We start from the raw sequence: 22,607 nt of genomic DNA, 5'->3' as shown, positions 1-22,607 counted from the left end.
TTCCTTGAACGCTTGAAAGTTCGTTTGGAAACAGGTCACCGGAGAAGCTCTCACTGGAGCTGCTCTGGAAGTTGATTCGGGGGGTTTGTCACTTTCCCCTTCGACCAGCATTCCTTTTCCATCGGTACTCATTTTCCAGGTAGAATTTCGACAGCATCTGATCACAGACCCGGCTCGACCATGGGGCATGAGGTACTGACAAAGGATTCCCTTCGGGTTTTCGCGCAGATGGTACTGGCTCGAGAAGATCGGGTCATTCGACTTGTCGGTGGAAGAAATCCTCGATTTCAACTGTCGCCGTCGGTAGGCGAACTCCCTCGACCCGTGATTCTCATGCATATAGCCTCGGTCGAGAGACTGCCGTTCCGCCCGCCTGTTCCTCCGGTCGCGATGTCCTTTCGTTCTCGTCAGCGAGTCCCCTTGGTCCGGGAATTCCGAGACCGAATATCGAATCTCTGGTTTGTCTCGAGACAAATGGCACCGCACGGGAATCGCTTTTGGGCGGAAGAATGGAGGGAATTGAAACAATCCATATATCACAATGCACTCTACTTCACTGTTGGCGAGCGAGCGAGCGAAGAAACGAGCGGCGATCCTCGACGAAGATCTCACCGGCTGGAGAGAAGACGCAAAGGAGAAGTATTCCCCGGCGAAACCTGTGGAGCCCCTCGCGGAAGAGAATTACAGGACGGGGAGAATACGGTCGCATCAGCTCGCGTAGGCAGGATTTTTCCGCCGGCTAGATTGTATTTTGGATCGGGTCAGGACCCTGAAATGGCGGCCCACTCGTATACTCTACTGTCGCGAGGCACAAACCTCCGACGGGGCTCTGGCCTTTCTGAGTGCCCAGGTGCGCCACTGCACGAGCTCGGAATCCTTCAGCGAGTAATCCAATCTATACCACGATCTCCCAGGTGAGTGGGATGAAAAAATATTTTGGGTCGGATCAGACTGCGAAATGCATTAAATAAATCCGGCAAGATGCACTTCCAACTTGATCTATTACGGGTTGATGACCGCTCGAGTCCAGGAGACGTCAACTAGAGGTCGAGGATCGAATCTACTTCCTTCGAGATGGGCGCTGGAGATCGGACGCGAAGGACTCCCGTGAACTTTGTGGACGTGAATTCTGTTCCAACCGCTTCCATCGGGGTGACGCCTCTACCCCGAACGCCACAGGGCCGGAACGTAGTCATCTTATGTGGGAGCATACTTCAATGAAAAGCGTCAGAATCGACAGTGACGTGGCAAAATATTCACGTTTTGTCAACGGGCGAGCTCTGAAATAATCCAGAGTTTTTCGAACAAATCCGACTGACTCCGTCAAGAGACTGAGTGAGGACATTGACTCACCGTCGCAAGTGACTGTCTTTAGTGGACGGCGCAAATCTGTCAAGTTGGACCAAATCTCGTCTTCTTCTTCACTCCTCTTGGCAACGAAATCCGTTTTGTCTAGGAATCCATTTAGAGCTGGGCCGGGGGAAGCGCGCTTCGCACCGCTTGCCGTCTCTGACTTCGGCGACGGCCTAAGAGCGCCTCCCGGAATCGAGGAGTTGCTGGATCCCCTTCAGGAAACGATCGGAGGCGGCGCGGCGGTGGCAACTGTCGGAAAAAAGACAAATGCGATGGAAAAGAGATATTAGATGAATAAAGCCAAGACTCGGAAAACAAGTCTGAAGTCGGAGACTTCACTCTGCTGCGTCCTCTAGAGGGAGAAATCTTCTTCCCTCTTCCAATTCTCGCGAGAGTAACATCTCAAGCCGCCGACGTCTCGTTTGACCAAACTTCGGCAACTCGCACTTCCGCCCCCTCGATCCCTTTTTTCAGTTTGTGGAGCAGGTTGACCCCCCCCCCTAAGGCTTTCTCAAGCTTCAGAGATCTTCAAGATTCAGGGACCAATTTCTCACCCAAGACCCTTTCGCCTTCGGAAGCTTCTCTGCTACTGCTCTTGTCTCAAGTTCTTCCGAGAATTGTTTCGACCGACTTCTTTTAAGCTTCCTGCTGCTGTCGCTGAAAATAGTTGTCGCCCGTTGACCAATCATCGAGGCAGGGAAGCCGACTCCGATCCCGAGGGCCGGGTTTCGCTACGTCAATCGAGTTGGTGGTGGTGCGCACCACGATCTAGGACCAGAGCGACCCGACCTCGAGCGATCCGAAGCGGTCGTCGTCGTGTTCTCCCACACGAAAATCGAGAAGCTTCTTTGAGCAAGAGATTATTAAAATCCTATTTGTCCGATGGCTGACCACCGCTCTCACCACCCATCGTTACGATCTTGTTGAGTGCTCCGTTACCGTCGTTTGAGTCGAGCTCCGTCTGAAGACAGCGCTTGATGAGGTCGTCGTTGACATACCGACCTCGGATTTTTCCCCTATCACCGGAGCCGGACAGACGCATTGCTCCAATAATTGGCTCAATGGACTCCGAATTTCTCGGAGCACTGGCTGACTGATAAACTCGATCTAGCCATCTAAGGAGATCGCTTCAAGAGCCTCCTCCGAGACCAAACTGCTAGTATGCAGAGCGAACGAGTTCACTCCGAACGAGTCCGGCAGTTCATTCAAGCTAAGAGTTCCGGTGTGTTTCACTTTGCTGATAGAGAACACAGAATTGTTCCAATGCCATTGGAAATCGTCATTCTCGAACAAGTTGACCTAAGACGCTGGCCGTCCGTCAAGCCTGGACTTACTTTCGGCGGAGGTCTCACACTGTGAGGAACGAGGTGTGAAGGCTCTGTTTTGACCGCATACACGATCCGCATAGGAGCGTCTCAAGATATTTCTCGCTAAATTCCTTCATTCTGTTGGGGAATGTATCTTTGATACTTGTCCCGGTGATGACGTTTCTCCGCTTCTCCGCAGCTCGAACGGGCGCCTCGCGAACCGATTTTGCTCCAATAGAGCGCCCGGGCTCGCTGCCATCCGACAATAAGCCACGTTTGACGTCCGTAGCTAATGGTGTCTCCTTAGGATCGTGTTGGACAGACGCCAAACAAAGTTTAGTCAATATTCGTTCAAGGAATGAGGCGCGTACATCTGTCCGTGTGCCTGAAAGAGAATCTCCCCACTCGGATCGGGCCACTAGACTGTTTGAGTGCCGAAACACTTACCCCGCGCGGGTTCATGCGGGAATGAACATTTTAGCACCAGATGCGCGGAACTCACCGATTGGGTATCGGCGAGTCTGGAGACTCGACTTTCGAATTGACATTTTCTTGGCACTGCTAATCGGAAACGATATCCACTCATTCATTCGTTCGGAGCGGCAAACTCGAACTCGGGTTCGAGTGCATACCCAGCGCGTGAGCGGTTGTCCGACAAGTCAGCCAAATCGTCGCGTCCTTCGCCACTCCCGTACGCCAGAGGGACATCCCGCTCAAAGTTTAGAAGCGGGGAAGAAGAGGAGCCTCAGACAAATCCCGAATGACAGCTTTATAGCCGGTGTGTTAAAAGTGGCCACGGAGAAGATTCCGCAAGACTGCTCGAGACTGCTCGGCAAGAGTCTTGCTTCCCGCTGCTGGCAACTCTCCACGTTCAGCCAAACTGAAAAGAGCAAGCGAAAGGGAGAAGGCATGGGACCGGACGAGGAAAAAGGAGAAAGCGAGACGCCACTGAGAAATAAACAGTAAATGTCAGAGGCAGGATCTTCAGCTCGTTAACCTGAGCGCTCACCACCTTAGTCCGGCCGAGAGCACGACCGGAGATACCAGTCAGGACTGACGGTCAGTCGCAGTCAAGGAGCTCACCCACAGCACGTTATAGGGCGAGCGAAGATAAGCAGCGGCTCAGTCGGCGTCGGTGGATTCGAGCGGCTTCCGGTGTTCCTCTGTTCTCGTTTGAATTTACCTCAACGAGAGAGCCGGCGTTAACGAAGCGGTCAGTGGTTTCAATCATATTGTTGGGGAAACAAACTCCTCCCAGGCCTCCATGGGACCAGAACCGCGTTCCCATCAAGGGTGAAATGCTCATCTTTCTAGAGCCGCGAGTCCCGAAATCTCAAAGGAGCGACAGGCAGCATAGCCATTGGTCGACCAGGACGGCTTTCTCGTAATTCCAGAAATATCAGAAAAATGAGGAGAACGATGGACAGAAGGGCCACCGCCTGAGTCTCACAGTCACGCAGGCAACTCCGTTCGGCTCCGACCTCATCGAAAGCTTCGGCTCCTTCATCGGTCGGGGACCATCTCTCCCGGGAAGAACCCGCGCTCTTCGAAACGGCTCCCATCGTGCCAAACGAGTAGATAGGGGCCCGAGTTCGATTGAGCTGCTGGCTCGGGGTTCGCACATCTAGCAGCGTGCGTTGCCAAGTTCACTTCTGGGTAGTGATCGCCCCCACACACACGATAGGAAGCCCCAAACCCAAAGTGAGCATCCGTCTATGGAACTAGCTGTCGGTTGCTTGGTCGGCGGGTCGACTGCGCCGACTGACCTGGTGGAAGAAGGAGGGCGAAAACGAACGGATGGACCGGTGGACGAACGGTCGGTTCATACTTTTGAAGCTATAAATGATAACGCCAACGCTTGCAGAAGACAAAAGACACCTGACCGGAAACGGCAGCATCTTTCGTTGCTTCCGCTGGTGGCCGCCATCTTTCTATCTGGCTGCCCCCTCCTGCGTATCCTGTCCCGTTCGTCCGTCCGTGCGGCCGGCCGGAGCGCAAACGGCGCAGCCGCCGGTTCTTCCATTTGCAGTCCATCTGGCGTTGCATCTGTGCCGAGTCTGTCTGCCATGAGTCTCTCAATGTCCTCGTTGCATTCGCGTAATGTAAGGCTGTCCCGTTTCGTCCTGGATCGGAAGTCCACCCGTCGAGTCGGTTCTCCGCAAGTGCTCATGAAATTGCAGCTCCAGGGTCTCGGGGCGGTATCTCCGAGCTAGTTTCTCGTTTTGTTTTGACCTTTTCTTTGATAAGCCTCCCCTCCGCGAGAATTCAAAGCCCGGGCATACGTCTGGCAGAGGTCCAAACAAGTCATCAGCCAGTTAGCGGGCTGCTTATGAGGCGGAAAGTTCTCCGGAATTGTTTCCATATACTCCTTGTGCTCTCTCTCTCCGACTCCAAGTGCAGTATTACCGCTCATTTGGCGGTTGCCCCCTCCACGTAGGTCTCCATCGGCCGGTTGAGTTTGCACCCCCAGCCGCCGTTCCTTCTCGGCCTCACAAGCACCGCTGCCGGTCAGAGAGAATCTTTCCGCCTCCAGCAATCTCTTGGCGTTAAGCCTTCTTCTCTATCTCTGGTCGACTCTTACCACTGGTGCTACTAAGGGCTGCCACTGACAAACTTGCCACAGACTGCTTGCCACTTGCTTGTTCAGAACGTCGTTTGCTCGCCTGCTTGTCCGCTCGGATAGGTAGGCGGCGGCGGCGGCTGAATGGTTGTTGGTGTTCTTTTCCATTTGTCCTCATCCCGGGCGGAATAGCACACGACGGCTCGGCCGTTTATCCAGCAGAGGATAGAGGGGAATGAGCCGAGCTGTTTCCACTGAAGCTACGTATTTCTTATCGCGCTTATCCTCTTCCTAGTCTCCCATTCAGTCGTCCGCAAACGATTTATTCATTTATCCAGGACGTCCACCGGCTATGCTGCTCGGATTCTATGATTATCTGTGCAAACGAACGCGAGGAGCACGAAGGAAAGGAGAGAGCATGCGAGCAAGCAAGCGGACAAACAAATAGAGAGGCGATTGGACTCACCGGGAAGCAACCTTAGGCCGATACACAAAAAGGCTGCTTTGCCGCTACCGAATCAGGTTGAGTACTAATCAGAGAGGAGTGAATTAGCGCGAAAACTCCTTCTTTTGTCTCTCGTTCGCTCAAAGACTTTGATGAACAATCGCACTCACTCAACGGCGTACTTGTCTGCTTGATTTTACTTATCAGCCGATTCGGCAGTGAATACACAGCGGAGTTCTGCTGCTGGCGGGAAGGAAAAGAAACGGACCGCCGCAAAGCCTCCCTCCGAGAATTTAATTATTCCAGACATTTTTTTTGCGATTAGTTTTCCTACTCGGTCGCCGCTCCGGTGGGCTCCTCTTTCCGTTTCATTCGCCCACCCAAGCCACCAGGCGACCAACCAACCTGTTAATACAGCCATTCGAGAGCTAAGAGACAATGGCTCCGTGTTCTGAAAGACACTGGAAGCGAGCGAAGTGGCGACCGACCCACCCGACGCTCGGGCGTCCGGCCACGGGCCGAAAGCGAACCGACCGAGCAATCGCATCGATAAATCAATATTTGTAATTTTAATAAAAGCCTCTGTTTTTTTTCGGTCCACCGCTGTTCGTCGTCATGCCCGTCCGGCGAGGACACACCAACGCCCTTCGGAGTTCCTCCTTTCGACGACGAGGCTTTTAGGCCATGGAGACGTTTCGACTTTTTTTTCGATGAAAAATGTCCCATGAACTCTAGGGCTCGTATTGCGCGACGGAATCGAAAGAGTTCGACGGACTCGAAGGAACCTGAGCGCTCGGCCGAGTCTGACTGAGACGAATACGTCTCCCTGGAGGAGGGGAAAACTGCATTCGCGGGTTTGAGACGGGTGTCTGCGGGGGTTGACGAATGGGTCCCGCTCATTTCAGAGAAAAACCTGTGTGTACTCAGCAAAGTGGACTTCTTGCCGACAGAGTCAGCTCCTCACGGATGAGAATAGCGTCAAGTCGAATCGCGGCCCGACATTCAGGGACGGAGCAAGAATGAAGATTCTCCCTTCTTGTATCGAGAGGAATTTTCATTCCTCTCCCTCGGGCGCCAGATACGACTCCTCGGACGTCACTCGCGCGCATCGCGCCTCTCCCCTATTGTCTCGGAAAATGCAACATCGTCCCAGCCGGAAAATCCAATCCGGAAGCGGCTCTATGAGTTCTCACGGATCGGAGGCGTGGTACCCGGAGGTTGCATAAACGATTTCAGGGGCGATAGCATCACGACACCGACGAACGATGAATTGACAGAAGGATATTGCATGCGGCCCGCCCGCCCCAGCCAGCCGCACGCTTGCCTCCCTGCTCGCTTATTTGACTCGCTGCTTGACTCGCTCTGCTGGGGTTGATGGCGATCGAGAAACTCTCTGCGAACTCCATTACCAGGACTGAATTGCGATTTCGTCTTGTAGGCAGAAAGACAAAGTCTGGAAGTCGTTTCGTCTTGCTGGGCCCGCAACGCAAGCGAGACTGATATCAGAAAGCCGGCCGAGAAGACGAGAGGACACGGAAAGGCAAGAGCCTTAGAACGAGCGAAGCGAGCCTGTCAAGTAGCAAGCCAACGTGGAGCTGAGCGCCGTTTTGTCAACTGTCAGAGCCGATCAAGGACGGCCTACCGAGCGACCGAACGGGCAAGTTCGCCACCGACGGAGCGATGAAGCGACCTGGCACCCCTTTCTTGTTTGATTCGGGGATTCTAAGCGATCCGGCGAGCTCGCCGACTAATTGGCGTAATGGGGGGGGGAATCGTGGAGATCATCACTCTGGATAAAGAGCGTGAGAAAGCTCTTCGGCATGCCGAAAGCAGTCACCTAAGCGGTGGCTGGAGGGTATAAATCTGGGCCTCCAGGGGCACTCTCACCGCAATTGGGCGCAATGGAAATAAATTGACGATCTCCGAAGCTCTCTTCAAAAAACGTATCGAGAGCTCTACAGCCCACAATTCCCAGGCCGAGCCACCGATTTTCTCCAAATAGCTCGTTTCCCATCAAACACCCTATTTTCTCTCACTCAGTCCCCTCTCGACGTAGGCGTTCCCGGCGAAGACTTCACCGAAGCTCCGCGCGCATCCGACGGCCAACCTGGGAACTGTTTTTTCTTCATACTGTGGAATCCGATTGAATTCCGACGGAATCCCCTCGATTTCGGGAAACTCTGAATCAGCATTCCCCCCGTACCAATTTACCAGGGCCGCCAATCGCTCGTTCTTGGTGGTTCGATGGAGAAAAAACGCAGATGCACGCCAAGCACACGAGATATCTGAATCGGATATCGCTTCTGCGGGCTCATCCGTCGAGCTTTGTGGAATCATTAGGCACTTAGGCTCGGTTTCCGAAAGTTTGTGCAAGCGATCGCCGAGCCGACTCACCAACGAGCGTCGCCGTCATCCGTGATGAGCAGCGCAACGTTGCGCGCACGATACTTGACCAGGTCGTTAGCGGACCGCGTTGCTTACCATTGAAAAGTTGAACTCGGCGGGAACATTCAGGTCTCGAAACCAATTTCATTGAAAGCTCTCGAACGTTCGTTCATCTTGCCTGAATATTATAATGACGCGACGCTGTTGATTCTATTAGGCACAAGTTTCTCCAGTTGCGCTCTTCTTCTAGTTGCCTGCGCGGCTAGACTCGATCAAGGACCGAAGATTCATCAACGCAACATTCAATGTTCACTCACATGGTCCCTCGCTCGCTCGCTCGCTCTTTCATTATCTCGCCAGGGTAAAGGATCAGAAGCTCCAGCCGAAACTTCCCAAAGTGAGTTATCTGGAAACCTCAAGCCGAGGTCAACAAGGGGGAAAAGTGTCGATTAGGAGCTGTGATCGGGCTCAGAATTTTTCCATTAGAATGCCCAATTATTGAGTTACGGCTAACGGAGCGAGTACCTATTCTCGAAAATCTGACCTGCTCCTGACGAGCGAATTCGGAACTCGAATTTCCTCCACAGTGTGCTGGGCGATACTGCTGAACGATGGAAGGCGAAATTGGGAATATCAGTCGAGCCCTCTCACCCCCCCCCCATTCCGTCCGTGAGTCATCGTCGCCAAAGCGCGTACGGGAAAATTCGACGGCTTTCGAACTTTTTATTAGACCTTAGTTAACAACGACTCCATGAAGATAAGATTATATGTATTGCGAGACGTGCTGCTGAAGCACAGCGACAGAGTCCTCGCTGCAGTCGGATGGTGGAGCTGCTCCTAGGGAAGAACAGAGACCCACGCTGCAACCGACCACCTTGAACTAAAAATCTCGGTGGATACAGCGCCTCGCTGATAAGACCGTCTTCCTTTTCGCGTCATTCGGTCGGTCGGTCGGGCGGGAGGCCGCTACCTCGTCCTGAGCTACTGAGGAAGTTCGTTCAGACAACGTCACGCCGCCTCCAGCAGAAGATAGGTCACGTAATGGGCGCAGCAAAAACGACAATGTTGTTGTCGCTGACATTTTGCTGCCGCCCCCTTTGTCTCTAGCTAATCAACGACATTTTGAATGATAGATATCGCTCAGCAAAACTTGAGGCATTCATGCACTCTACCTGATTTTCTGTCAAAAGTATGCCGCCTGGAGATAGAGGTAGGCGGTCAGACCACCAACTGAACAGAGTCCGATGGTGCAGGAAAGCCGCTTGGCCTGCCCTGCGAGCTAATAGAGATCCATTGATTCATTGTTGCCTCAATAATACATCAAGCAGTGCAGCTGCACGTCGTGCTCAGATGAATTAATCGAACTCGATAATTTACCAGGCAAGCAAGCAAGGGAGAGCAACAAACAACCTAGACCTACGGAGCTTCGCGTCCATCAATCGATAGATCGATCGCTCTGTCCGTCCGTGATTCCTCCGCAGGAGTCCCGCGTGAGGAGATGTCCCCGGGAAAAGATGTCCTCCGCTCCTTGCCTCGGGACGGCTTCGACTTGCGAGCGACTGGATTCGTGCAACTCCGTGGTGGCGAGTGCGACCGTGGCCCGAATCAGTTGACGAGGCATTTAGCGCAGCCCGGGCTCATAGAGGCGGAGGGGCAAAGTTTTGACGGGACAAGTTTTTCCTCGACTTCGACGGGGCATTGCCTGCGTGAATCAGTGTGTGACCCTTTGCTCGCGGCTGCTGCGCCTGTGAATCCTCATTGTTGACGACGAGGACAAGAAGACGCTAAAGACGGAGTCACTGCGGACTGGTTGAGGCGTTTGCTAACAGTATTACAGCGGCGTCCGGTAGCTTGCCCGGCTCACTGTCTCCTAATTCGGTTAGTCTGGCTCCGGGTCGCTGCAGTAACGGCCGAAGCAGCAGCGGCGGCAACGGAATGAAGACCTCTGCCTTGGGAACAAGATATTATTCGAGCCGAGGAACTCTTTCGGGGAACGAGCGGAGCGGGTACTTCCCAGTTCCTGCCTCGACACATCCCCGCGACCTAGACCATGTTGCTGATTTGATTCCCCTCTCGCTGATCGTGTTGGGCGAATTATCGGGAAGCTCGAGACGAGAACACGATCGTTGAGAGCGTGTCCCGGAAGAAATTTCCGAGGCTCGAGCTAAGTCTCGATCCAATTCCACATTCGGCCGAGGACCTCGCCGGCGCCCATCCGGTCGGGAGGCTATTCCCTCGTTCTCTGTCTCAGAGGGGAATCCATGCCCCCGATCGGATTCAAGCTCAACTGATATGCTTTATTCCCCACGGTCAAGAGTCATTAACCGATGACTCACTGCACGAAAGCGTACGCGGTAGCGGCACGAACACATTCACATCGCACTTGAGATCGGCTTGAACGCTCAATACCGCGGCCGCGTTACCGAATTGTCCGCAGTAGTTCGGGGCCGAGAACAGGGTCATGAGTTTTCCTCCGGCGAAGAATTGAAAACCCTGAGCACACATCTGGTGTCCCCGACATATGAGGTCCATATCGAATCTTCTGAGAAAGTCCTTGACCTAGAAAATGGAGGGTTCTCGGGAAATTCGCTCTCTTCCGGAATGACGAGACATCATCGTCATCATAGTACTGGATGACGCTGCTCACCTCTTCCGGGCCGAAAACAATTGAAACGCCCCGCTCCCGGTTAAAAGCGAAACCGTCGGCCCTCGGGTCAGGATCAGCCCACAGTAAGTCAGTCAGTAGTCCCTGCTTCGGAACTAAGGCCGGTCTTGGTATATTTCGAATCTGGTCAAGGCTGTGGAGATCGGGAGAAATGCCGCCGTGCACGCAGAAAATCTTCCCACCGACGATAGCAGCCACCGGCATATACGAGAAGACAGTACCGAATCTACGGTAGGTTTCTACGTTGTATCTGTCGACGAGCCGTTTCGTTATCGAGAATCGGCGAAAATCAATACACGCCTTCCATGGAGGGAGTTCACCTGTGTTGACCGGAAAGGGGCAATTCCTGACAACAAGTACTAACCTCGCCGTGACCTCGTGAAAAAATCCGTACCGTCGATTGACGGGCTGAACTTCGTGGTTACCGCGCAATAGAAAGACGTCGCCTGGATATTTGATTTTAAATGCAAATAGCAGTAGAACCACCTCAATTGAGTGAGCCCCTCTGTCAACATAGTCCCCAAGGAACAAATATCTCGATTCGGGAGGAATCCCCGTTCCGTTGAGGAGTTTCAACAAATCATTGAATTGACCGTGAACGTCGCCGAATATTCGCAAGGGTGGTGAAATCTCTAACAGCATCGATTCAGCGCTGAAAATCTGGGAGACCCTGTTCGTGATCTCGATAATCTCGGGGAGTCCGAGGTCAACCCTGGTATCAGTCTGGCCGGAGACATTGCGCGCCGCCAAAAGCTTGGTGATGACGGCATCCACAACGGGGTCGATCACCATCGTCGTCTCTGCATTTTTACAAGAGCATAATTCTCCAATGGTGTCCCGACGAGTTCCGATAGCCTCCCCTGTTTTGCGAGGATGGAAGGAGATCCCGACATAGCCTGATTGGGTGGCAAAGTGTCCAGGATACAATGGGCTCTGCCAGTGGAGTTGGGTGGCGAGGAGCGTCACAGGGAGCTCGCAGATCCGCTTGATCGTCGGAGGGGGCGGCGGATTTCGGGAGTCGGAATGTTGCCGATTTCACTCAAGAAGAACAAGATTTCTGTCATATTCCACCGCGTTCTCCTTCGTCGACCTGATGGCATCTCTAGAGGAGTTCTCCAGACCAGCGGTCTAGCTCCCGACGGGTTCGACTGACCGTACTGGAAGTCCAGACTCGCCAGGAGTCGAAGCTCGCGCAATGAGTCGGTGGGAAGGCGACCTCTCAGAAGGGACAGCGGTAAAGGAATGAATGTGAGCACCTCTTATGCCCGGTACGAGTCATAAGTCATAACTTATAACTAGGGCTGGGAAGGTGGCGCGGTCGCCGGAAGCCGTGAATTTTCACGGCATTTTCAGGCGATCCTCCATAGGAAGTCAATAGGGGGTGAAAATTGCCGTGAATTCTCGAGGAAATTGCCGTGAATGATTCCCAGCCTTACTTATAACACTAGGTGAGTCACGAGCGAATTACCGCGAATCTTCATCGTCGTTGATTGGTGCCACGTACGTATCTAAGGTGGGAGACAAACGATGTTCGAATGAAGCGCATTTTCAGACTTCGATGGGCCGAAAGATCCTTGGCAGAGTGAGCCAAGCGAATCCCGAGGCCAGGTCGTTCGAGAACTCACAGAAGTGCTCCGGGGTTCTGGTCTGTCAGGAACTCTCATAGGAAATTGGTTGAGAGAGCACTGTTGCAAAACTTGGCGCGGTCGGAGTACACTCAAATTGCCCATCCGAGGAGGACCGCCGCGGTTCGTCGAAGAAGTCAGCGTCACAGGAACGAATGAGCCGAGATACCGGATCCCGAGTTGACTGTCCTCGAGATCGAGCATCAGGAAACCCCTGTCAGATCTCTGTCGCAGATTATGGGGGCGACCAATTCAGAAGAAGGCCGGGAGCGTTTTCTCGATCCCGGCACAATCTTGGAGAGATTCATGGGGTCGACTCCGGAGGAAGATCGGAACGTACCAGCCCCTTCTGGAGCTACATCGATGATGTTATCTTCGATGTCGGCTGACGGAGTCACGCATGAGAAGTCATGAATGAGGAGATCCGAAGCCGAGTTATCGGGGAAGCGTCTCCGGATGGTCATTCACAACGAAAGTGAGAGAGTGATACTCGTCTGAAGTTCAACGAGTTCCCAATATAATTTTCCGAAAATGAGGAGGCGCTACGGAACTCCTCCGCGAACACCAACGACGCTTCGATGCATCATGATTCAGTGATTAGAGCTTCCCTGGAGGAACCCGAGACGTTGCGTACTGTCGGCTCAGGGAAATCGAACCTCCAAAAGGAGATTACTTCCAATTGATATGGGAACAATGAACAATTTATTATCTTATGTACACTCCACCAATGGAGCTGAAGTTGAGAATACATCGATGCATCTATGTCAACGCTGAGAAATTACGTCTACGCTTATTCTGATGCGTTCTCGGCGAACTTCTGTGACCAATCATCACTGTGATGTACAGACCCAAGTGAACCACGCTCCGTTCTCCGCCAGATGACGGGTCGTGGTTCCCTGCAGGTGCATGTCCCGCGGAACAATTTACGTTTTGAGATCGAGTTCTCTTCCTGGGTTCATGGCATTTATATTCGAAAAAGTTCCATATCGCGATGGAAAGTGGATCCTCGAGCTTATAGCCGCCGCTCACTGGATGCGTGAAGGTCCGGCAGTGCGTTCAGTATTGCAGTATTCGCGTTTCGATCTTCTTGCGGCAGATCGGACACTCGTGAATCCTGTCGCCACATGCTTGACAAGTTCCGTGACCGCAGAGGAACGCCATGTTTTTCCAACGATCGAAACACACAGGGCAGGTCGTCTTCTCCCGGAAATCGTTGAGTTCCTGGAGGAGTTTCTGCTTTTCCCTATCGTCGTTCTCTCGATGTTTCGACGTAGAGGGCAGGCTGCTCAAGTACACATTGTTGTCCTTCATCTTCACCGCGGCCGAAGTCGGGGCCGGTCGCGCAGAGGCGCAGTTATTCCGGACGCCTTCCACCGTCTACGAGAAGAAAATAAAATGTCAACGATGATCTCCTAATGAATGGCGAGGATTTTCGTCCTCATAGATCTGGGAACGTTCGAGCGCTAGTCTCTCATCCGGATATCGCTCAGTGACGGACTTACGTTTCCTTCGTGCAAAGCGGGCCGGTTGAGTTCGGTTTTCATGACGATGTCGGTTTTGCATTTGATGCATTTCTTCATGAGTTTCGCGCAGTCTTCGCAAGCCAGAACATGATTACACGGAGAGAATTGCACCGACGCCAATTTATCGGTGCACACCGCGCACTCCTCAATCTTTATCCGTTGCTGCACGGGAGCTTGGCACGAGAGACACTTCTTGATTCGAGGGGAGCACGATTCGCACGATACAATGTGCGTGCAAGGTAGGAACATCGTGCATGGAGGCCGCTCGGAGCAGAGCTGCGAGAATGAAAAAAAAACTCACGTCATCTCTCTACAACATACGATCTAGCGAGGGAATCCCGCAAGCGACTTCCCTCATTCCCTAGATTGCGATAGAGAGACTCAACTCTCGAGATCCGAACTGACCATGCACTCGTCGGCGCCGAAGTTAGCCGTTGAGGTTAGTTTCTGCCTGGCGACTTTCGGTGGGAATTGTTGTGGAGATGGAATCCTCGCCTGCGGTGTTTGCCGCGAAGTCAGACCCAACGTGGGGACTGGCGGCAGGTTCCGGCAAGAGAAACTCAGAGCGGCCATCGCCTCGGTCGGGGGGATTCCCACGGTCGCATAAGCATTCTCCTCTTCCGAGGCCTGTTGCGGGATCTGCCGCTGACTTTTGATCAGTACCGCTCGCAGGTTCAGGTCAGGGCACAAATCTAGAGGGGTCTGCTGTTTCTTGTTCCTGGCCTCTGAAATTCGGAAGTCAATTTTTTCAGATGCTCTCTCCCGAACCCCTATGGAGGTTGGAGATTTCATCTCTCTTACGATAACTCTCGTTCTCCTCACTGAGCCTTACCGAGATCTGCGCCGAAATTCACGAGATATTTAGCGATCTGTGCGCTGATATTCCCCGCGTCCAACGACGCGTCCTGGGAGCTCTGATTCGCTTTGGCGCTCAAGCCGACGTTCAACGCAGGGATGTTCGAATTGATGCTGGATGCACTAGACGTCAAGGGAGCCACGTTCACGCTGAGGGCAGTTCCTTGGAGGTGCTTCAGCTGCTCGAGCGTATGGTGGCGGAGAGCTTCGTGGAGCGCTGTGTCTCCGTCCTTGTCCTTGACGTTCAAGTTCGCTCCGGAATTCACCAACAGTCGGACGATTTCCTGATGCTGACGTTCCACGGCTAAATGGAGCGCTGTTTGCATATTGAGGTTTTGCTGGTTGACGTCGGCATTACCTCTGGAAATCAAGAGCTTGGCGACGTCGTGGTGATTATTTAGGGCAGCCAAGTGGAGCGGGGTGTAGCCGTCGTCTTTCTTCTCGTCGACGATCCACCATCGTGGCAGTTGCGAGCTCATGAGGTTATCCAGCAGAACTTGAACCGCTTGGGGGTTGCCTCGGAGGGCCGCGTGATGCAGCGAATTAAAACCGTTGTTATTAGCCAATAAGATGTCGGCGTCACGTTGCAGTAGGAGCTGCATGATGTCTTCGCGTTTCTTTGAAATCGCATCGTGCAACGGCGTGTTGCCCTCGCAGTCCTGTAAGCTGACGTGGCAGCCGGACTTCAGCAGTATTTCGACCGCCATCTTATGTCCCATCGACACAGCGATGTGGAGGGGGGTTTGACGTTGTTTGTTCCGAGCGTTGAGATCGCCATTAGCTTGCGCAAGCAGTTGAATGGCGCCGGGCTCGTCCCCGAACGCCGCGTGATGTATTGCTCGGTCCCCGTGGTTATCTGCAAAGGGCGGGCAGCTCAGATGAGTAAGGAGATTCGATCTGCATGAATTCGATACTGCGGAATGATAATTAGTGAATTGTACCTCGGAGGATTCCCACTCCGCTTCCAACTCACCTTCGATCTCGACGTCGGCCCCGTACGTCAGGAGGACGCGTATGACCGCCATGTGCCCGTTCTGGCAGGCGGCTTGCAGCGCGGTATGGAGTTCGTAGACGCCGTTGACGTCGGCATCCCTTTTAAGAAGCTCTTCGACTTTGTGAGCGTCTCCTGAGCCCGCCGAGCGTACAAGATCTTCGTTGATATCCCCGGTGGATTGAGTGACGAAATAGCGCTTCAGGAGCTGGCTCATCAAGCGATCACCGGAGCCCTGGAATTTCCGAGGGAGTGTTATTCATTTGTACTGCTCGGAAAAATCGTTCGCGGTACTTCCGAAGCTTGAATCAGACCGAAAATTCTCGAACCCCTTCCATGGAATTCCCAGCGATCCCTCCCCTCACCTTCGCCGCGTCCGGGCGGATCTTTGTCAAAGCTCGCGGATTGAATGTCCACTCTCCGCTCTGAACCTGGACCTTGACGTCACCGTTGGAGTACACCTGCCGCACCCGACCGATTTTACCAACGCTCAGCAACATCGCGTCGGCCCAGTCGCCGTGACCTTGTTGCAGCATTTTCAAACGCTCCACATCGGAGCAGATCTGCGCGAAATCATTCACTTGGAGTTCATCCGGAGAACTTCCGGACGAGGTTCCGCCCGTGGCGCCTCCTTCGGAGAGCAAGTTCGCCGTGAACGTTGTCGTGGCAGCACCCCGTGTCTGAGCAGCGTTGGATGAGGTGAAAATTTTCGTCAGAACGCAAGGGTTGAATGTCCATCGCCGGCCACACGGATAAGCCACGACGACGTCATTATCCTCATCAATGCCGACAACGGTACCTGTGGGGAGTAGAGATGCAAACTTCGAAATCAGCTACAATGAAAATATTCACAGCCAGCGCTCGCACCGGATTCCGAGAGGAGAAAAAATTCTATTCCGTCTCGGGATCGATTGAGCGAAAATTCGAACACTCACCGGTGCTGCCCAATGCTTCCAGCATGCCGTCAGCCCATCCCCCGTGATCAACCTGGAGGCTCTTCACTATGTTTGCCTCTAGCTCGATGGTGACCATGTCTCCGACTGTAATAGTTGTCATCGGTTGTTTTGTCACCATAATACATATAGGGCATCGGAACGCTCTCCGAAGAAATCATGCAGACGATCCGGATGCCTACCTCGGCATCATGCTAACCTTTGAGCTGTCCTACAGAGCTGATGAGACTTCCGTGTTCACCCAACACCGGCAAATGGTCTCTGAAATGATGAGATCCGAGATTACATTCCGAGCGCATTTCGCCCACGTTCTCGGAGATCGCTAGCTATGCGGAAAACGATTTTCCTAGCGAGGAGAGGCTACAGAAAACTCTTCTTTCGGGAAGCTCACCTGTAAACGTGGCCTCCCTTCCCGTCTTGAAGAACTTTCAGATCTGACATGCCCTCGAAACCAACCCGATACAGATTCCGGACACAGACTGTCTCCCACTGGACGTACGCTGCGCTCCTTGGGCTCGTCGCACTCCAATCTTGAATCTCGGTCACCTTGAAAATGTGGCGATCTCTCGTTCATCGGTTGTCTGGTCTCCCTCGGGCGGAAAGATTGATTCTCGATTGATTGCGGAAGCGTGCCAAGCGATGGAATTCCGCTCACCTTGCCCGGTCTGGAGCCGTCCTGATCGTCCCATTGCCAGTCGACGCCCCGCACAACCCTCGCGCCGGGGAATATTCCTCGCAGGGAAACCTTCTTGGACCTCTTCCGGGGTTCGCAGAGAACTTTCTCGCTATAGGGTGTCGCTATTCGGTAGAAGCGATGTGACAGCATGTGCTTGTTGCCGTGATAACAGACTGAGCACAAGTCGTACGATGAGCACTCAGCGCACTTCCATCTGCAGAAACCAACGGAGTTCCGGAACCTATTGAAGGGTCGACTACACAAGCACTTTGTGCCCATCGGACTCGAATCTATCAACGAGGTCGATTCCTCAGAAAAGAAATCGTATCGAGATCTGCCGACGTACCGAATTCCGAAGATTGGCGTCTGGCAACAGCTGTCGCACATTGTGTTGTCGTGTTTGACCCCTGTTGGTGCACTGTCCACGACTCGGAGATCGTAAGTCCCACAGCATCTAGAAAAATTGACTTTTCAGATCACGTTCAGAAAAACTCCGTTGCGCCGATCGCGGGGATTGCGAGTCAGAGGTCAGCGCCTCGGAGGGTCAGATGAGAGCTCACCTGTAGTTCGCAGCGGTGCCGTTGTCCCACACAACGACAACTTCCTCAGGGGATTCGAAGTTCCGAACTGTGCCCAGGTGGCCCTCTCCGCCGTCCTGCTTGTCCCATTTCCAGCCTGGACCTCTCATGACTCGGGCACCGACACCTCCGACCATACCCCCGAGAGCGTTTACTCCAGCTTGCAAGGTCGAGGGTGCCATATCGCTCCCCGACCAATTGTTGCCAGTGAGACCCATATCCATTGTCCTGGGGTCGATTCTGTGAGGGAAGGTCAACGATAAGTTCGAGAATTCTGCAGGGAATCGCCTCAGACTCCAAGTGAGCTGATCCTTCCTGAAAATTCATCGTTCGCGGAGACTCGTTCAGATCAACCGGGGACGAGGCACACAGTCGGCTGGTGATCGGTGCGAACAGCGATCCTTCTCCGCGTGAAATTAAGTGCAGAAAACCGGCCTAGCGTCAGCTAAAAACCTCGATCCAGGCATAAAACTGAGCGATTCGGTTGTTCAGTCCCGGGTTCTGAGAGATCTCCCTCCAAGGAAACCTATCGGAAATCAAAACCTACGAAGCTCTTGAGCGCGAAGCTCAGCGGAAAAATCCCTTCCCGGAATGAGGGAATTCGCGTCGCTGGGGTGGGAATATCAAGGAGTGGACAGTCAGACGGGCATTCGATTTTACATCGGTATGCTAACAGAGATCCAGGTATTATTATCGAAAATATTGCACGGAACCCTCGAGAACACCGAGGAGCAATCGCGCCCGGTGTTCAGGCCGTGGGTTCAAAGAAGTGCATGTGTTCGGTGTCTGCTCGGGTAAATGGATCAGGAAGGGGCCCTCTCACTGGGACGACACCAGGCGGCTACTACAACCGTTTCTGACTTCCGTTCCAATACATGCCACTCACCAAGTACCTGGGGATGGAGAATTGAAGATGAAGGGTCACAAATTCCCGACCGCCGTGGAACTTATCGGCTGGTACGATATCTCTCCTTGGATCATCAACTGAATTGAGCCGCTCAGATAGTTTCGTTCGCGGACTCACAGAAACAGGAAGAGTTCACATCGACATCGATACCACGTCGAAGACGGCGAGCGGACAGATTCCGACGGTCCACCTCAATCGCATCTGCGTTTACCAGCTCGCTGCCAGCGTTGGCGGTTTTTCAGGCCTCTCCGCTCAGAGGTATTAACACCCGAATACGGCCCTCGGTTTTCCGGGCGCTCCCGTATGTCGTGTTTACTTCGAACTCTTCCCAACGCTCGTCGATTCCTCACTTATGCAGCTGCTATTCTGGGCAGCCGCTTCCGTGTGCAAGCGCACATATCAACGTCTTTCTGTCACGACTGCACTCGAAACTATGCTCCGGGCAACGAGTTTCTCCCTTTGATCGGTGTTCGTTGCTCGTTCGTCAGTCCATTCAGCATTAGCAGTCGTAGCAGCAGCAGTCGTAGCAGAAGCGGCGAGAGGATGTTGTGACAGCTGACACGAAGCCCGCGAAAATTTGAATGCATGCCACGATCCTCCGAGCTTCACGGCTAGCATCGCGCGAAGGAAATCACTGACTGAGCGTAGTGAGGAAATCACCTCGATCACAGTCGAATCTCGTCACAAAGATAACCAACTCTGCAAATTTTCGCCTCAACGATCAGATTTTGCTGGTTCCGCGAGGTGCCTGCGAGGCATTTGCGAATCAATTGCTGCACTCAGAGGCGACAGGCGGAATCCCGCGGCTCGTTTCCCTGGAGAGCCTTCAAATCACGCCATGAGTAAAGCATTTCCGTTTCGCTCACGAATCACGAAAACTTCAATGGAAGGTGCACGAGTTACCTCCAAACACGTTTTCGAGGTGCTCGATTATGTCGACACACAGGCTCACTGCGATCCGGCGGAAAATCAGAAGGTTGGAGGACGAATCCCTCATACCGAGGTTCAGAAAATGCAAGGCCCTCCTCGGTAAAGTTCTTATACGATATTCTGACCTCACCCAATCATGCGGCGACATCATGGTCGAGGCTTCGCGAGCGATAGGACTCATCGTTCATGATCGAGTGGTCAGGTTGGAGGTTCTGCAGATAGGGAGAGAATCGCGTCTCTCGGAGTTCATGTCCAATCATTCATGGAGCGCCAAGTTTAGTGAGAGCTCCGAGGAAAACCCTTGATTCGTCACCCACAAGCACCACAGAGATCGAGAACTCATTCAAAATCGAGTAGCGGCGCGGTGCTGCTTCCGAAACACGAACAGGCAGTCGAGAGGAGGAACTTCTTCGATTTTGAAGAAGTTCTCAACACCGATCAATCCGGTTTCGCCTGCTGTGTGCCTACAAATCGAACATTTTCCCGAGCCGGGTAGCGAGCGACGATAGCCATAAACGGCGCCAGAGCACCACGCACTGACAGCTATACCATCCAGCCGCTGTCAAGTCAGGACGATTATCTGTCTGAACTTGGAGAAGGCCTGAATGAACTTTGTCCTCGAGTCGCCAGTTCATCGAACAGTTCGTATCCTTCTGGCACCATCATCATGTCCGAAAAGAAGAACTGAAATGATAACTCCGCGCGGGTGCCGGACTATGAGCAGGCGCAACCGCCGGGCGGCTTCGGGGGCCATAACCCCCTCCTCCCATGCGAAGATCCGGACAAGTCCCCCGCCTCGTAAAAATCCTCGGATTTCCCTCTCTATTTGCTCGGAGAGCGCTCTCGGAGTTCTTGTCCCGTTCATGACAACCCACTTGTGGTAAGCCGGCTTCAGTACCGAAGTATCGATCGTAATCAAAAATTATCGCGTCCCAGTCGTGAAGAAGATCCATGCATAGCTCTGAGCCCAACCGAGACACGAATATCCGACATTGAGAATGTGAAACTGCAGCACAAGAATCATTGAGATACTCCTCGTGAAGTTCCGCATCAATTCGGACATAAACATGAACAAGCACTGATGAGCACCTAAAGAGAATCGTACCGCTAGGAAGATGCCCGTGAACAGAGATGGGATCCGACGACGCGAATGGAAGAGGATTCACTCTCAATAGTGTCGACGCTCTACCGATAGCTAGAATCGATGGTAGGCCCTCGGACGCCTAATTCCGCTAAAGAAAAATGGTGCGACTTTTCATCTTCCTCTGTACATTCCCGCTGTACCGCAGGGCTACCCCTTTCCCTGGCAGGTGAAATATCTGGGCCGGCTCCTTACATATGTATCTCTGGGGGTGAGGTCTCGGATGCCCCATTTTGAGTGTACCGGGCAGGGAGGTTCCGCTCGAATGCGTGTTCGCGCAAAAGCGTCACTTACCTAGTCACGCCGTTCTTCAAGCGGTCCCAGCGAACCGAGAAAGAAGCCACATACTTTTATCGGTGGAAGACCGAGGATCTGTGAACATGCCCGGCCTCCGGAGAGTCCGAGCGGAGGAGATTGAATTCGCGGTGGCCCGTGGATAGGCTCAGGAGCTCGGATCGGTAGCTCGAGGAAGGAGGTAAACTTGAATAATGAGCCAGCTCGCTCGGAGGGATATCAAGGCGTAGGTCGAGGGAGCGTCAAAAATATCCTGTGCTGTTCACGATTATAATGTCCCTGAGATTCTGGATAAACCTGTTTTTTGTTTCTTGCGAATCTATCATCGCGGTTGCCCGAGAATGCATATGAGTTCCCTCCTGTTCTCCTCCTCGAAATGTTTGCGAGTGCTCCAAAGACCGAGTCGGAGTGCTCGGATTGGGAGGCTCGGAAGACGTCAAAGTCTTTGACCGCTCCGAGCTCCAGCTCGTCGGCCGCTGCGTGAGCTATTCCGGGTCGCAAGGTCAATGATTTGTTCCGTATCATTGATCATTTTAATTAATGAGTCTGTGTCCTCTGTCAGAAGCTCTTCCAGGCTGAGAAGATAAAGGAGACCCCAGCCTGTACACAAGGATAAGACATCCCAGAGCAGCCTGCGTTGCTCTTGGAACGGCATAGCAGTCTCCAGAATCGAGATCGGAAATCGCGGAAATTCGTCTATCGCGGCAGAGACTGGAACCGGTCAATTGCGATAAACGAGGGTCGACTGTAGACCTTTGCGGACGTCCTAGGACTTCATCTTCTTGACCAATACCAGTCTCTCCGTGGAAGGAGACATCCCAGGCGGCCGGACACGCATACCGAGGACGGACTCGATTGAGTTTGTCATTAAGTGTCTCAAGACAGACGTCGGATAACATGTGCTAATTCGGGACTCGTGGTCGACACGTGCTCTTGAACCTCGGACGATATGTCGGAGCGACTTCCGCACAGGCTTGCTTCACCCATCTATCGCCCACTTAGCACTCGTTGACGGATCCGGCTCGATCGGTTGTCTACGGGAGGGATTCGATTCGTAAGAATTGGGAATTCATTCATGTCTAGATGTCAGAGAGATCGTATATAGATTTAGATCGTTGGATTCCATGCCGTAATATCACCACCATCCGTTGAAGATAAGTCCCGACCGAAGCATCCCAGAGACCGAGGAGGGCAATGAACCAACAGCACACTAGGAAGGAGAGTCTCGATTCTCGATGCGAAGTTTTTTTTTTTCCCGAAGAGATCATGTTCGACGTATTGAACCGATACGGAGCGTCACGCGTCGAGCTCGGGACTACTCGTTCAGCGAGAATGGTTCGGTTTCCAGGGAAAAAATCTGTCAGATGAGCTTTATTCAATCGCAGAAAGTCCAAGTCCCGAACGGAGCTCTGAGCTAAT

At 53.1% G+C, this 22,607-nt stretch overlaps 2 protein-coding genes across 2 annotated transcripts; both read right to left on the bottom strand.

The window, feature by feature from the left end:
- Positions 1–10,360: 10,360 nt before the first annotated feature.
- Positions 10,361–11,507, bottom strand: LOC100901744 (serine/threonine-protein phosphatase PP1-like). Its single transcript, XM_003747114.1, has 3 exons — positions 11,080–11,507; positions 10,698–10,965; positions 10,361–10,609 (listed from the first exon to the last, which is right to left on the bottom strand). The coding sequence occupies exons 1-3, from the start codon at positions 11,505–11,507 to the stop codon at positions 10,361–10,363; spliced, it is 945 nt and encodes a 314-aa protein (XP_003747162.1).
- Positions 11,508–13,165: 1,658 nt separating this feature from the next.
- On the bottom strand, positions 13,166–18,062 carry mib1 (E3 ubiquitin-protein ligase mind bomb 1). The gene is made up of 12 exons (XM_029112520.1): positions 17,899–18,062; positions 17,685–17,792; positions 17,318–17,552; positions 17,054–17,208; positions 16,862–16,923; positions 16,645–16,749; positions 16,075–16,508; positions 15,692–15,944; positions 14,696–15,574; positions 14,269–14,588; positions 13,843–14,139; positions 13,166–13,717 (listed from the first exon to the last, which is right to left on the bottom strand). Exons 1-12 carry the CDS (start codon positions 18,051–18,053, stop codon positions 13,397–13,399), a joined length of 3,324 nt encoding a protein of 1,107 aa, XP_028968353.1. The 5' UTR covers positions 18,054–18,062; the 3' UTR covers positions 13,166–13,396.
- Between the last annotated feature and the right edge of the window lie 4,545 nt (positions 18,063–22,607).

This window comes from Galendromus occidentalis, unplaced genomic scaffold (assembly GCF_000255335.2).
Source record: "Galendromus occidentalis unplaced genomic scaffold, Mocc_1.1 scf7180000077512, whole genome shotgun sequence".
In the NCBI taxonomy this organism is placed as follows: Eukaryota; Metazoa; Arthropoda; class Arachnida; order Mesostigmata; family Phytoseiidae; genus Galendromus; species Galendromus occidentalis.
This window is presented reverse-complemented; position numbering and strand designations above follow the sequence as displayed.

Excerpts from the sequence above, each read along its gene's own strand:
- LOC100901744 (XM_003747114.1), bottom strand. The coding sequence starts at position 11,507 with ATGGTGATCGACCCCGTTGTGGATGCCGTCATCACCAAGCTTTTGGCG. Across the intron at positions 10,966-11,079 it reads TTTCACGAGGTCACGGCGAG|ATACAACGTAGAAACCTACC; the intron begins GTTAGTACTTGT and ends GCTCGTCGACAG. Across the intron at positions 10,610-10,697 it reads TTGTTTTCGGCCCGGAAGAG|GTCAAGGACTTTCTCAGAAG; the intron begins GTGAGCAGCGTC and ends TCCATTTTCTAG.
- mib1 (XM_029112520.1), bottom strand. The coding sequence starts at position 18,053 with ATGGTCGGAGGTGTCGGTGCCCGAGTCATGAGAGGTCCAGGCTGGAAA. Across the intron at positions 17,209-17,317 it reads ACGGCTCCAGACCGGGCAAG|GTGACCGAGATTCAAGATTG; the intron begins GTGAGCGGAATT and ends CACATTTTCAAG. Across the intron at positions 15,575-15,691 it reads GGCCGACGTCGAGATCGAAG|ATAACCACGGGGACCGAGCA; the intron begins GTGAGTTGGAAG and ends CGCCCTTTGCAG.